Genomic DNA, 16,449 nt, shown 5'->3' with positions numbered 1-16,449 from the left:
CCCTTTACTCCATCAGCATACCCCAAGAATTTACATTTCTTGGATTTTGGATCCAACTTTGAAATTTCTTGGGAGTTGTACATCACGTACACTATACTTTCAAATACATGGAGGTTTGAATAATCAGCTGGTTTACTAGTCCACATCTCCATTGGTGTCTTCAACTCTATTGCAGTTTATGGAGCTCGATTCACCAAATAACATGCGGTATTGACTGCTTATGCCCAGAATGATTTTCCTAGGCCTGCATCTCTCAACATTGCTCTTGTTCTTTCTAACAAGGTTTCGTTCATCCGCTATGCCACTCCATTTTGTTAAGGAGTGTTTGCCACTATGAACTGTATTTTGATGCATTCTTTTCTACAAAAGTCATCAAATTCTTCACTTGTGTATCTCCTTCATTATTTGTTCTAAAACACTTGATCTTATTTCTAGAATCAAGTTCCAACCGCACTTTGAAGTTTTTGAAAGTTGAAAACACATGACTTCTTCTTAATAGGGTACACCCAACATCTCTTGGGGTAGTCATCAATAAATGAGATAAAGTATTTTGCTCCACCTAGGAATGTAACTGGTGCCTGTCATACGTCAAAATGAACCAATTCTAGAACATTTTTGCCTCTAGAATTTGACGTGTTAAATTTCAACCGGTGTTGCTTACTTGTTATGCAATGCTCACACAAAGTAAGTGATACCTTTGTTAAGCCTGGAAGTAGCTTTTACTCCACAAGGACTTTCATTCCTTGTTCTTACATGTGTCCAAGTTTCTGATTCCATAACATTGCAGAATCTGAACTACATGAGGCAACAGAGGCTTCTGCTTCTAGCAAAGTCTCTCCCTTCAGTATGTACAAGTTTGCAGCTATCTTTTCATCTTTCATCACCACAAGTTCTCCATGGAACACTTTCATGATTCTTTTCCGTGTTTCAATCTTGCTAGAATTATTATCCAACAATCCGTAGGATAATAAATTTTCTTCAGGCCTTTCACGTACCGCACATCTCGAACAACTTTAATTGTTCCATCATACATCTTCAATTTGATGGTTCCCACGCCAACGATCTCTAAGGCATGATCATTGTAACTATACACAGATCCTCCTGAGATAGGTTCATAATGATGTAACCATTCTCTTCTTGAGGTCATGTGATATGATGCTCCCGAATCAATGAGCCATATCTGCATATCTCTTTCTACCTTCCACGGTGGTTGACGTTTCACAGCATAAACATCTCCATCATCTGAAGTGTTTGCGGTATTGCCTTATGGATTGGAGTTTTTATTTAGACTCAAACAATCCTTCTTCAAGTGACATTTCTTTCCACAGTTGTAGCACTTTAATTTCTTGCTTCTCGATTCGATCTACCATGTTTGTGACTGCTGGTTTGGCCACGTTCTGTTGATATCCCTCTCATCGTTGTCATTGTTGTCAACGTTTCTGCTTGTTGCAGATTTACTTGTCTGTCTTCCTTGTTCTTGCGCCGATTTTCTTCTTGTAGAACAGCAAATGCAACGTCATCGAAGACTAGACTGGTGACATTACTGTTTGTCAAGTTGATGATGAGTTGATCATACGAATCCGGTAGACTTTGAAGTAGAAGTTCAGCACGTTCTTGTTCTCTTATTTTACAGCTTAAGGATGTAAGCTGGGAAAATAAAGTGTTCAGTGTATTTAAGTGCTTCGTCACTGAAGTAGATTCTGGCATACGTAGAGTGTACAATTTTCTCTTAAGGAAAATTTTATTGTGCAGCGATGTGGCCTCGTACAGTTTGGTGAGATGATCTCTTATCTCTTTAGCTGTCTTCTTCTCCTCGATGCTTGATAATACTTCATCTGCTAATGCTAGATGAAAGTTTGCCATAACATTCTCGTCCATTTCGATCCATTTGTTGTCATCTGAAATCTACTGGCCTTTCACTAATAGCTGCTAGACAACCGTCTTTCCTCAGGATGGCCTTCATCTTCAATTTCTACAATGAGAAATTTCTCTCATTGAACTTTTCAATATCAAATTTCGTTGTCATAGCTTCTATTAGAAATAGTTCCCACTATTTACTATCGTGAATAGTTATCTGGAACCTTCAAAGAATGGGTAATACCTTCTTACTTTCTTATGTTGGAGGATTCACCTTTTGGTGGCAACCACAAAGACAATAAGTAGATATTACACACTCTAATCTTGCTCTGATGCCAATTATTGCGGAAGACGGCTATCGGATAGAGTAAAATCGCAACTGATAATTTGATAGAATAAAAATGAAGATAAAATAAACACAAAATTTACGTGGAAATGCCTAAATAATATAGGGTAAAAACCATGGGCAACGGTAGAAGAATTTCACTATGAAAAAATAGTCATTACAACTTCTCTCGATCTAACATGGAGAAACAATGATGATCTCTCTTGATAAAAAGGAGGGAAAACAACTTTCAAGAAACTCTCTAAATTCTCTAGTATTGGGAGAAAGTTAGAATGATTTGGGGATTTTGAAGCTAAATGGGTTAGGGTATTTATAGTTGAAGCTTAAGGACTTTTTATAAATGAAGCTTAAGGACTAATTTTATAAATACCCTAAAGTACAATGACTAAATTGAGTAATTTACCCAGATGTTCAACAATTACAACCCCTTTTTGACTTATTATTTTCGGTGGATTTAATTCCACCTTTCGATAGATTTGTTTAATGCCACCTTTCGGTGGATTTTAATTTTCAACAGTTAGTCTCCCATCTCCCTTAGGTATTTGCTTATTCTCGCCCACTGCTTCCTAAAATACCCTTCTCCCTGCTTGGTTCTGCTGAAACAAAATACTCTTCTTCTTCGATTTGGCGTTGATTTCTACTTCTGGCGTATTAGGTATTTGCTTGGAGCTCTTCTAAAGATGAGAATTCCTTCCCCTGCTGAAGAAGAGAAGAAGCTTAGAGCCCAACAATTCTCTCAAGGTTGGAATTTTTATTCTTTCATTTCCTTTTTTTCAGCTGAGAAATCGCAAGGGAATTTATCTTCTCCTTTTTTTAAAATATAATTTAACCTGATATTCATTCGGATGTCTTGAATCAATCACATAAGAATATTTTTTTCTTGAAACGAATTTATTTTTCCGTCAAATGCAGTTGTTAATGGGTTTGATTTTTGTTCGATCCGCAACAGCTGAGAAATCGCAAGGGAATTTATCTTCTCCTTTTTTAAAATATAATTTAAACCTGATATTCATTCGGATGTCTTGAATCAATCACATAAGATATTTTTTCTTGAAACGAATTTATTTTTCCGTCAAATGCAGTTGTTATGGGTTGATTTTTGTTGTCGATCGCAAAGGTGTTTGTACCGGTATCAAGGCGGCTGCGATTACCGCTGTCATCAGCGTTGTGCCTACAGTAAGATAACACTAGCCTTGCTGTGATCGATTTAATTTTTACAATAAATGAAATTAAATTATCGATGAATTTTATATAATAATTTTTATTTAAAATATTATCGATAAATTTTTATATAAATAATTTTTATTTAAATATTTAGAATTTCACTGTTAAAAAATAAAACGAGATTAATTTGGAAAATATACATTCGAATAATCTTTTATTTCTTCAACTAAACACTGTAATCTTACATTACTGCAAACAACCAAACACAGTATATAACATTCTCAGTAATGTGTTAGGTAATGTTACATTCTGGTAGTCATATTCCCATTAGTAATCTTATATTCCGTGAACCAAACGCACCATAAAATTTTCCCTTTTTTAACATTAAGCAAAAAAAAGTACTTTTATAAAACAGATATGTCAGAGCTGATTGAGATCTAAAAGTATCTAATTCATTATTCACTGCACCAACCACATCAGGCAATTTGCCAAAAAGACCGAATTACTCGACACCATTTTCAAGTTCCTAAAAAACCTACCCAGAAAATGAAATAATTCATAAAATTCTAATACAAATAAGGAATATCAAAATGGTTGGTTGTCCCTTGTTCCCATGTGTAATGGGGTAAGGGGAGGTAAATAGTAGCTGCTCCCAACACTAGATTGAGAGCAACTTTCGTAAAAGACCTCCGAATTATAAAATCCCTCCATGGGACTCGATCCCACACCTCAGGTTAAGAATCTTGTGCTCTACCAATTGAGCTGATGGTCATTCAATAAAAGAATATCAAACTGATCACCAAATCATTTTTATATTCGATTGTGGATGAAGTAAAGATAGAGTGAGTGAATCCCAAGTATAAAAGAATAAAAATGAAAGCAATCTGTTGGAAATTGACTTACAAGTAAAAGATTTTAACTTGAGAAAAGATCATGAGAAAACAGTCAGTCAAAACATTAGTTTCCACTTTCCTTAAACTTTCTCAACAACCAATCATGATCCAGTGAAAAAAAATCCCACAACTCAGATTCCTCTTCAAACGGTCAAAAACAGCGGGAAATCCCAAATCATACAAAATTTGAACTAAAAGCAATACAATAAATTCATAAATTCAACGCAAACAAATAATTAACCTTAAAAATACAAAAAGAAAACAGATTAAATCTTTGCATTTAATTACTTACCATTACTTTAAAAAATTACTTACCATTAAATGAGTGATACGGTATTGTTTTTCCTCTCAAGAAAAATCAAAATTCGAAAACCAAAAAAGAGGAAGAACAAAATCCCCCCGGCATTAAAGGATTTTAAAGTGGATTACCAAAAGACAAAGTGAAAGTAAGTGCAAAAGCAAGAGATTCACAAAAGGCGCGGAGTCAACGGCATTAAGGAATGGACGGAATCAGGCGCTAACGGCGACGGAAGACGTCGGTCGATCAGAGTTGTAGAGAGAGAAAATGATGAGAAGGAAATTAAGAGAGATACTGCCAAACAGCAGAGAGCAAAAGGATCGTTTCATGGGAAATATGGGAAAAGGTAAGGGTGTTTTCGTCATTGGACGGACCTTTTGAACGTTGAGGAGCGGGGCGGAGTTTTGATTGTGTGGAGCCGGGTGTAGGGAAATTTCGGTTGGGTCCCACGGGGAAGCTAAAGCTTGAACCAACTAAATTAAAAAACTCTATAAACTTATGCTAAACACAATTATTAGTTGGTTTATTTCAAAAATAAATATGAAAGCATATAATAATTTCAATTAGGTATTCAAAATTTTGATTAAAATACATATTCAATATATTTGTATTTAAATCATAGTATATTGTGTTATATAAGGTATTTAAATTTAAATGAGTATTTAAATTATGTAAACTCTATATTACATGAAAAGTTAATTGGATGCATTGAATTTATACACCCTATTATGGCGAACTAAAATTTTAGTAGGTGTATTTAAGGTTTAAAAGTTTGATGATCAAATACACACTTTAAACGTTAATATTAGATATATTTTTAAAGAAATTGAATTATCAAAATAAATTGTAATAATAAATGAATGACTAAATACATAATTTAACATATTTATAGTGTCTCATTTGATCATACAATTGTTATAGTATTTTTCAACATATTATTTCAACTAACAATTTTTAATGATATTATAGATCATATTTGAATATTTAAATATAAAAAATAAATCAATACCAAAAAATAAAAGTAAATAAACTAAAATATCAAAATAATAATGCATTTTTCTCATTTAACTGGTCAAAATATAGATCTCAATTGCATCATAATCTCAAAGAAAAATTCCAATAGTACTATAAAATAAGAGTTGGATCAAAATCTATGTAATTTGTCTTTTCTTAAAAGGAAAAATTCCGGAACTTACAAGGGAGTACTTTCAAAGAACAATTCTCGCAAGCTAATAAACAGCATTTCAAGGCTAATCAATGCATTAAATATATAATCTCTAAATTTTGTGTCCTTTTCATCGTGCATATTTTTTTCGCAATCTTTAATTTATTTTTAATAATTACGATATTTTTAACTGATTAATGAGATTAAATATTACATAAATTTATTATAAGAATAATATTTTTAATATAAATTATTCTATTCAAAACTTCACGACTTAAATATTTGATTACTTAAAAAAAATAATATTGTATCTAATTATGATAGTTGGTACCTTTTGTTTTCCTTTAATCAAATATGAAATCAAAAAATATATCAAGAGGATAGAATAAAAACCGTTGTATGTTTTTTGGCACAAAAAAATATATATTATTAAATTTTAAATATTATAATTAAATATCATCATTAGTTATTGTCCTTTTGAATCCAATCCGAGTATAACACCTTTCCACCTATTATCTGACTCAATCCGGATATTTTAAGATAAGAAATCACACTGATGAACTATTGATGCTCTGGCACAAAAGTCGGGTATTATTGAACGACAATACGAAATGAAAAGGAGAAAGACAATAGATGATTAAAAACAAATGAAGAGTATAAGACTTTTACTAGCTATAGAAAATGGCTTAGAATAGATGCCCACCACATTGCAATGAATGGGTATTTATAACCCAATATTAACAAACTAACAAATCTAAATTTTTTTAACTAATTGCCGACTAGCATCAAACTATTAACCGTCTAAAGATGAGCACTTGAGCTGGTTCTTGATAAAGACATGCTTTTCTCTTCATTCATCATTCTATCATCGAGAATCGAAAGTGTTATGCCTCTTTTTGTTCTACTTGAATCGAAAGTGTGATACTTCCTTCCGTTCTACTTTAGGTAAGAATCGAAAGTGTTTTGTCTTCTTTCGTTCTTCTTGAATTGAAAGTGTGATGCTTCCTTCCAATATACATTAAATAAGAATCAAAAGTGTTATGCCTCCTTTCATTATACTTGAATCGAAACTGCGATGCTTCCTTTCGTTCTACTTTATACGGGAATGAAAGTATTATGCCTCATTTCGTTCTACTTGAATCGAAAATGTGATGCTTCTTTTCGTTCTTCTTATTTACATTCATTTCTTTCTTCATCCTAAGGTTCCTTGAAATTTTTCCTCATGGACACTTGGCTGTAAAGTTTTCAAGTCCCATGATATTAAGATAGAAGCAACAAATCAGAATGCACAATCCAAAATAACCAGCAATGCAACCCCGTGCAACACATCCACAAGAAAGTAGCACAGACAAAATTTGTTTCCAAGGATAGAAAGAAAGTGAACTCCCGACAAACTCTAAACGTAAACAAACCATTTAAAAAACTCCAACAATTTATCATACCATTAGCTTTCAAGAGCGATCCTACTCAATGTGGTCAGATGGTATGTCTCTTCGTTCTTGTGGTGTACCTCCACCTTGTACTTCTCTTGTTGAGTTTTGCAAAATCATCCGATACTTTGGCGTTGACATGAACGATTTCTTTAAGTTGGTAAGGCAGCATGAATAGGATCTCTGTTGTATGGTCTTCACAGCATGATTTGCAGCATCCTAAACTACAGGATAGTTTATGGCTCCATCTTGCAGCATTGGTCCATGGACATCTTTCTTGGCACAAAGATCTGAGGAAGTGAAAGAAGAGGAATAATCAGCATCACCAGCAGTTTAAACTCCTGCAATTCTTTGAAGTCCTTCCAAGGCTTAACCCAAACTTTGGCCTCAAAAAACTTCTTTTTGTCACCGTCAAATAGTGAAGCATCCCAGCCACTACTTGCTCGCTTGCTTTCATAACTCTCACGAACTCAACCATCTCGTTTTCTTTCTTGTTGTGTTCATCGACGGTAAAACGAGTGAGGTTTTCGATCTCGACGTTGTTATGGGATCCCTGGGAAGGACAGACTCTGCCCAAAGTGGTGGTTGTCGCCATTGGCTTAGAACAAAAGGTTGATTCAGCGAAGAAATTGTTAAAGAAGAGAATTGGGATTGCTATCGAAAACCAAAAGGGGTTATAAAAAATTGATGCAGGCACAAAGGTTGAGCATTGTTGAACGACAGTAAGAAATGAAAACGAGAAAGGCAATAGATTATGAAAAACAAATGTACAATATTAAACTTTTACTAACCGTAGAAAATGGCTTACAATATATGCTCTGCACACTACAATGATTGGGTATCTATAACCCAAAATTAACAACCTAACAAATCTAACAATTTTTTAACTAATTGCCAACTAGCATCAAACTATTAACTGTCTAACACACACCTAACTCAACATGACACACACACATATAATTCTCATTAGGTGAAATGAGAACCTAATTAAAAAACCATAGATGGAGGGGTATTATAACAATTATATCTAAATATATAGAATTTAATTATATTATTATTCTCGAGTTGAGTTTAAATTTAAGGTAAAAATTATCCGACATAACTTTATCTTTAAAAAAACATGACATGATCTTACGTGAACTCAAATTTAAAAAAATGTACCCCAACCTTATAAGATAGAGCCAATGGAAATCATTATTCCTCTTCGATCTTCCAATAAAAATCAATCTCTTCCAAACGACAATGATTCCACTGCCACAAGAACCACTGAAACCACCATAACGACAATCGCATCTATCGTCGCATCAAACAAGACTCTCTCATCCACATTGAGCCAACTGAATAATTACATTACGCCATAAAACAACAACAAACTATCATTAACCTAAAGTGTTAGATGATAAAATTGAATGTTTGTGCTAAAATTGGAGCATTAAAAGGTCAAAATCTTGAATAAAATTTTATTATTTTAAGTGAATTTTAAAGGAAAATAAATAAAATTATGGAGAAAGAGAAGTAAAAAGGTATGTATTCAAGAGAGAAACATACATGGGGTGTATTATTTTATGCCTTGTTAAGGGTGAAACATACATGGGGTGTAACACATAATAATACCAGAAGAGCGAAGAGAACAAAACCAAGGAAAGAAAAACGGTACAACACCGAAACTACCATGGCAGACTAGCTACGGTCATGTTACAGGGACAATAAGATCAGCATGAAGAAGCGACACAAGCACACCATGAGGGTCATCGAAAAAGATTGGATCAAAACCATTCAAACTAACACTTTTCGCTAAAGCATCAGCAATTTTATTATCCTCTCTATGAACATATTGAATCTTCACAGTCCAATGACGTTTACGGAGAGCAGAAAAATGTTCTATCAAAACATGATGACCTTTAAAGTCATTACGAAGAATACAAAAAGCGTCAAGGCTATCTACTTCCAACACAATATGCCAAAAATAGTCTCCCAAGCCAGCTCAAGACTGATCAACGCACCCTAGAGCTTCACATCAACAACCGGGCAAGCACCGATAAATTTGGTAAACTCAAATTTCCAAGAAACTCGTTGAATCATGAGCGACACCATGAGACGAGGCGATCCCATCCGCCTCCGTACGGGCACCATCAGTGTTAACCTCAATCCAATGAGCCAGCGGGGAGACCAATGAGAAGGGCTATTGACCACAACAGGCTTCACTTGCAGAATCTGTCGATGCTCTTCCAACGCCCGAATGGATAAATTCACTAAATGTTTACTACGCTCAAGAACACTACCATAATTAGTACTAAGTGAGCCGAAGACTTTGACATTCCTATCCAAACAAAGGTTCCAAATAACAACACCAAATAAAAGATCCTATTCACTAATGTTAATAGCAAAACGTGAAGGATCATTCAGGTTCACCACCAACCACTCGGCAACGTTGAGGGATAAGAAATCAGCCAACTTATCAGTTTTAATTAACTCCTTCCAAACCAACCTGGCAACCGGACATAGTCGAACAACATGGTTAACATCTTCCACAACAACCCCACAGACCTGACAGCTTCTGTATTTAGCGAAATGCCGGCGCAACACGTTCGACATTTGTCATTATTTTGTTCCAACAAACAAGCCACATAAAAGTTCTGATTTTCGCTAATCCCCTGAATCTATTGATCGCCTTCCGAATGACACTAGAAGGCTCAACCGGAGGACCACATCGAAGAAAATAAGCAGATTTGATAGTGAAAGACAAGCCACTTGTGCCATGCCACCCAATGGAATCCGAAGAAGAAGAGTTGGACGGGTCATTAGTAGCTGCAATACGTAATAAAATATCCCGCAAGGAAAGATGTTCGAATAAGTTTTAGGGCCAATTACCAACCGAATCCACCATATTTTCAACCGATATATTCTGAAGATGAGGAACAATGGCTGGATCGACGTGATGGACCAAAAGTCCTATGTCTAGGATGACAATCGGACGGGACGGGTGCGGATACCTCTTCTCTCATTCCCATACCTACCTAATATTTTCCTACTATCACCTAGGACGGGTAAAATTTTTAAATCCACACCCGCCTACATAGATACATTATCAAATTCATCCCCACACCCATTATCCAACTGGATACCCATCACCCATTTTGTACCCATCTGTACCCGCATGTACTCGTCTATACCCACATGACAGCAACCTTACAAATTACATAAACAACAAAATATAAAACAAACATGTCCATTATGAAGTAAAACATACAGGAGAATGGGCAAAGAAAAACTTACAAGAGAAGACTGTGGCAGAAAGAAAAGCACAAACGAAGGCAACAATCACTAATCTGATAATGAAAAATTAATTTTAAAGATTGAAAATTAGCTTTAAAAAAATTTATACCATAATATTTGATTAAATTATAAATCATATCCTATAAAATTTTAAGATTTATAAATTAATATCTCAAATTATACCTAAATTCATAACGGTCTAAAATTTATACAATGGGTAATTAGTGGGCGAGCGGATGTGGGGCGTACATATATAAGGCGGGTAGATGCGGGGCGAGTAAGGTCTCAAATCCATCACCTACCCACTACCCTCGGCAGGTATGACTTTTTACATCCACACCCGCTCACTACCCACTAAATTTATACCCATCCTCGTCTCAATTGAAGCGGATGCGATGCAAAATCCATAAAATTGTACCCATCTGCCTTCCCTTCCCATGTCTCCAGGCCAAGTATCACGCCAGAAATCAGCATATGTACTTACGAATTCCATTCCAAATAACACTAAGCCCCTTCTAAAGACGAGAGCAATTAGCATTCCTCAAAAAATGGGGGATACCATCCGAACATTGTACTTTTCCCGGATGAAATGAACACAAAGATCATTCTTCCGAGCTAGTAAATTGAAGGAAACTTCATGAGAAAGGCTTCATGAACATTTTAATATCAATTTTATCTCATATGAACATAGAAAACGATCGAACAAAATTTTCTTTAAAAAAAAGTTAAATTAAAAATTGTTAGTATCTTAAATGAAACCTTTTGTAGTTTAGAGACCAAAACGAGACAACTACTATAGTTTAGTGACTAATAGTGTAGTTTGAAAAAAAGAATATAAAATGCCTGCTTCGACCCAATTAATAAACACAGAGATTTACAACCCTCGTTACCTTTCCTCATCTGGAAATCGTTATTTTCCTCTCCGGTCTTCCCATGGAAATTGATCCCCTTCCAAACGGCACCGATTCCACCGCCACAATAACCACCGGAACCACCATAACGACAGCCGCAACCACCGCCGCATCAAACACGGCTCCCTCGTCCAAACCGAGCCAGCTGACGGAATCGTTGAAATTAGAGCACCAATTCCTGCGTGTTCCCTTCGAACATTTAAAGAAAACGATCCGAGCAAATCATCGAACCGCCGAGAAAGAAGTCTCCGCCGTCGTTTCAAGCGTCGCTGACGTAGCTGAAAGTAACGAACTCTCCAAGGACGACGCGGTTTTGAGTCTTAGTTCCCTTGTTTCTCGTTTGCAAGGCCTCAAACGCAAGGTATAAGAAGAGGCTTTTGTAATTATATTTCCTTTCCTTAGTTAGGTTTGTTTCTGAATTGAGTGGTGTGATATAGACTGAATTGAAGTTAGCAAAGCAGACTCGTTTTTCAACTTCCTCGAGATATAACTGTTAAGTTTTGGATAATTTTGAGTGAAAGTAGATGAAGTTTAATATGTTTTAGGATCAATGTATATAAAAAGAAACAGAATAAGTAATTCGATTTGAAAATGCTTAAATTTCTGAAAAATGAAAATTTGAGAATTTTACTTCAATTTGATAATACGAATGTTTCTCGTCTTTCAGTTGGAAGAGGGGAGTCGAACAGAGAACTTGCAGGCACAGAGGTGTCGGGCTCGTCTTGATCACTTAGAATCTGTGGACGCTGAGAACCTGTCAGAATGGAATAACGTGAGATTAAAGCGTATCCTTGTGGACTACATGTTGCGTATGTCATATTATGACACTGCTATGAAGCTGGCCCAAAGTAGCAATATAGAGGTAATTTTACATGCTTGTTTAATCTGATATGTTGTTACAGGTGTCATTCTTTAAATAGTGGAGGTTTCCACTTAATATATTTTGGTTATTGGAGAATTTGAAAGGGCTGTCATGTACCTTGAATAAGAGTGGTTCATCTTCTTTTTGTCCATAATAATATTCACAGTAAGCACATTTCAACTTTCTGGATTAGAAGGCGCTGTCATTCATCTGTGTTTCAAGCGGCTTTTTCTTTCACTTCAAATGCTTGAAAACATTCTGTTTTTATTTCTTTGCAATAGTTCCAGTTACGTTCCTAATAATAACTGTTGAGGTCCAATAGGAACTTTATGCTCATTGTAGCAATTACAACACATTAGAAGTTACTGCACCGCATGGATTTCACATCATGCGCCACCATTCTTGATAACCAATCTGGTTTTACCATTATTTTGCAATGGCTCTGCTGTTGTTTGAAGCAAATATGTACCTTTTTAAAAAAATGTCTTTTACATAAGAATAAATAATTAAGTTCTGTGGTATTGTCTGCCTGCAGATAGCCCCCCTGCAATTTAAATGAATTTTTATGTTCCAGGAACTTGTTGATATTGAAGTTTTCCAAGAAGCTAAGAAAGTCATTGATGCCCTTAGAAATCAGGATGTGGGTCCTGCCCTTGCCTGGTGTGCAGATAACAAATCACGGTTGAAGAAGTTCAAGGTATGCTCTCATTTTGTGTTCTGAATTATGATGATCATTGCACTCTTTGAGTTTCACTTGATGTGATTTTAACCTTTTTTCAAGGCCATGATTCTTTATGAGTTAAATATAATTGAGCTTTCATGATGCTGTTTAATTACTCTCTTAATTGCATTCATTAGACTCGGATGATCTTTACTCTTTAGTAATCTGTCAAGAATTTGTTGTATCCCAGCTTGGATTAGAACTGTGATTTTAGATAGTATCTGGGACTGGGAATGTGTTTCGTTTTGAATCATTTTGGTTGATTTCGTTCAGAGCAAATTTGAATTCCAGTTGAGACTTCAGGAATTCATTGAGTTGGTACGAGCTGAAACTACATGCGTGCTATTTTGTATGCTCGAAGGTACCTTGCACCATGGGGAGCTAATCATTTGAAAGAATTGCAGCAAGTCATGACAACATTGGCCTTTAGAAGTAATACTGAATGTGCAAAGTACAAGGTGAATATTACTTAATTGTATTATATTAAAACATTACATCTTCTTCTGCGTAAATTTTGTTCCAACGCTGATCAATCATAATGCTTCCTTTTTGCTATGGCCTTAGCTATGACTTTATACCATAATATAGGATAATAGCTCAGGTTTGGACAATGCTCACCCTAGTTGTTTATGATACATTTCCAGGTTTTGTTTGATCCAAAGCAGTGGGACTTCCTGGTGGATCAGTTTAAACAGGAGTTTTACAGTTTATATGGCATGACCCCGAGCCATTGCTGAATATTTATCTACAAGCAGGCTTGTCCGCATTGAAAACTCCGTATCCTCACAGAAGCTACCATTACGTAGCCTGCCTATTCATTATCTATATTTATCTGCCTTTTAGAAGCTGCAGTGACGTTAGCAAGCATTTAACTGATCTTTTAGCAGTCCTTGAGTTTTCATTCTGGGTTACAATGAAGTTGTAAGAATCTTACATTGCATTTGTGTTGACATACATGCTTGCATGCATGTCTTTAACAAGTACATCTAAATTCCTGAACGACTAAGTCCTGCCGTAAGATTTGATATTTCTGCATTTCCCTTGACATAATTAGATACTGTTATGAAGATGACTGCACCAAGGAGGACCCATTGTCACTGGACAACTTCCGGAAGTTAGCAATGCCATTGCCCTACTCGAAGCAGCATCATTCGAAGCTTGTTTGCTACATAACCAAAGAGTTGATGGATACAGAGAATCCACCTCAAGTCTTACCAAATGGCTATGTCTACAGCACTAAGGTTCACAACAAACTTTCACTTTTTTGTTTCCATTGGATTCAATCCAGTGATTAAAAAATGGGTAAACTACGCATTTAGTCCTAAGCTATCAGTTTTGGTCTGTTTTAGTACCTAAACTTTCATTTTGTTTTTAAAATCGTACCTAACGTTAAGTTTTTATTTCATTTTACTATCCCGTTAAAAACTTAACGTTAAGTTTTGAATTTTTTTTTTGAATGTTTATATATTAAAACAAACTAAAACTAATAGTTTAGGTAACTAAGTTTTTAATGGCGGGTACTAAAATGAAACAAAAACTAAACGATAGGTATGGTTTTGAAAAAATTAAAAGTTTAGGTACTAAAATGGACCAAAATTGATAATTTAGGTATTAAACGCGTAGTTTACCCTAAAAAATTAGAGCAGACAGGCCGATCCGACCAGTTGAATCAAGAACTGGTTGTCCTTGCTGTGTTGCATTATTTATAAAACCAGGTTTTCTTCGAACCGGTGGGAAGTTAGTATTTATATTTAACATTCAAATCACTTTTTATGTACTTAAAGCTATTTTGATCCTACCGGTTGGACTTTTGCTTATTGGAAACGTTGATATGGACACGATCCTGTAGCATCAAACTATAGGTCCGACTGTTCCAGTCCAGTTATTTTTTAAAACCTTGGTTAAATCTTTTTGTTTCCTTGTCTTGTGTGGTAGGCTCTCAAAGAAATGGCCGAGAAAAACAACGGGAAAATTACATGTCCAAGGACGGGTCTGGTCTGCAATTATTCTGAACTGGTTAAGGCCTATATCTCATAAATCTTGCACGGTCAAGACTGCAAAGGTAACAAAAAAGGAACCCTTCTTGAACTGTTTCCTCGTGTTACTGGTAATCTTCTGCATTATCTATAGATATTCAGCTGCTTTCGAAATTTCCAAAACATCGATTTAAGAACTGAACACCATAATTCTTCTTGCACCTTAAACTTGTTAGGGTATATAATAACTTACCTAATGTAAATATGCATCTGAAAGTCACATCGATTTAACTTTCGATTATTTTACTAATTTCATGTAGATTATCATTGTAGGAGTAGAGATATCTCGAGTCACTTTAGGAACAAGGAAAGAGGATAACACTGTCTTGGCAAAGAACAAAATCCCTTTCGAGTAATTGTGATTCATATATGAGTTGAGCAACTTCTTCAAGTAGGTCAAATTCTGTAAAATGTCCCCTTATTTGTTTTTATGGATTTGGTCCCTCTACTATAATCTGATCATTTCATTTTTCATTTAAGGATAATTTGATCCTTTCTAGTTTCTATATTTGGAAGTTGAGGCTAATTTTTCATTAATTCCGTCAAATAATTTAGTTTTATATTTTTTAAAAATATATAATGATGTGGCATACTAATACAGGTTAGAGGTGTATTCAGCCTTCAAAATAGTCCATTTTTTTTCATTAACTATCATTATCTCATCATTGACCGATTAAAACGGATCGACTATTACAAAGGTCTATTGTGGAAGCGACATTCTTGACTCAGTTTACGTCCTTAATATCATCAAGATTTAAACATTTGACTTTTCTTAAGGAATATAGTATTTTATCTCACGCCAATTGACTATCGGTACCTTTCAAAACATTGGTTATTATTATTATTTTTTTAAATAAACAGTTACCTAAAGTTGTAAATCTGTAGAAAAACTGATGTGGCTTCTCAGAAGTACATCCCGTGGCTCAAATGTTTAATAGTTCCTTTGGCTTCTATATTGTAATTAAATTATCAGTTTGATAACTATACAATATTTTTATTAGTTTAACACTTGTATTATCATTTTGTATACGTTGTTACCTTATTATAATTTCCCATTTAATAATTTGTCGTAACCCTATGGCATTGTGTTGTGTAATAAAAAAATTAAACTTCAATTAAAATCTTAAATATAAAATATTTCAAAAAGTTCTTAAAATTTAAAAAATAGAAAACCTAAACATATTTTTAGAACTTTAGATTTTTTTTTAAAGATATTATAATTTTTTTGAAAATGAATTAAACATAATTACAATTTAAAAAATAAAAATAACTTTATAGGGATTTAAAAATACAAGGATGGGCAAAATCAGTCCAATAATTTAATTATAGTATAGGGGCAAAACAACTATAAAATTATTAAAAATTTTAAGGAAAAAAAAGTAATCTCTAAATTTTAAAATATATCAACACTCAAAATATAATTATAAAAAAACTTTAAAAATTCCAACTTTGATATCTTTACCACTCATATTGGCATTGCTCAAGAGCAA

The 16,449-nt window shown here is 34.5% G+C and overlaps 1 protein-coding gene and 1 pseudogene across 1 annotated transcript; one reads left to right on the top strand and one right to left on the bottom strand.

The window, feature by feature from the left end:
• Window positions 1-289: 289 nt before the first annotated feature.
• Window positions 290-7,834, bottom strand: LOC120172773 (annotated as a pseudogene).
• Window positions 7,835-11,344: 3,510 nt separating this feature from the next.
• On the top strand, window positions 11,345-15,438 carry LOC120172644 (protein MAEA homolog). Its single transcript, XM_039180058.1, is given in 9 exon segments — window positions 11,345-11,701; window positions 12,008-12,202; window positions 12,777-12,899; window positions 13,197-13,254; window positions 13,257-13,381; window positions 13,568-13,643; window positions 13,646-13,700; window positions 13,978-14,164; window positions 14,859-15,438. Coding segments are annotated over 9 exon segments (1,260 nt in total). The 5' UTR covers window positions 11,345-11,362; the 3' UTR covers window positions 14,961-15,438.
• Window positions 15,439-16,449: the final 1,011 nt, after the last annotated feature.

This window comes from Hibiscus syriacus, unplaced genomic scaffold (assembly GCF_006381635.1).
Source record: "Hibiscus syriacus cultivar Baekdansim isolate YM2019G1 unplaced genomic scaffold, ASM638163v2 tig00111877_pilon, whole genome shotgun sequence".
NCBI lineage: Eukaryota > Viridiplantae > Streptophyta > Magnoliopsida > Malvales > Malvaceae > Hibiscus > Hibiscus syriacus.
This window is presented reverse-complemented; position numbering and strand designations above follow the sequence as displayed.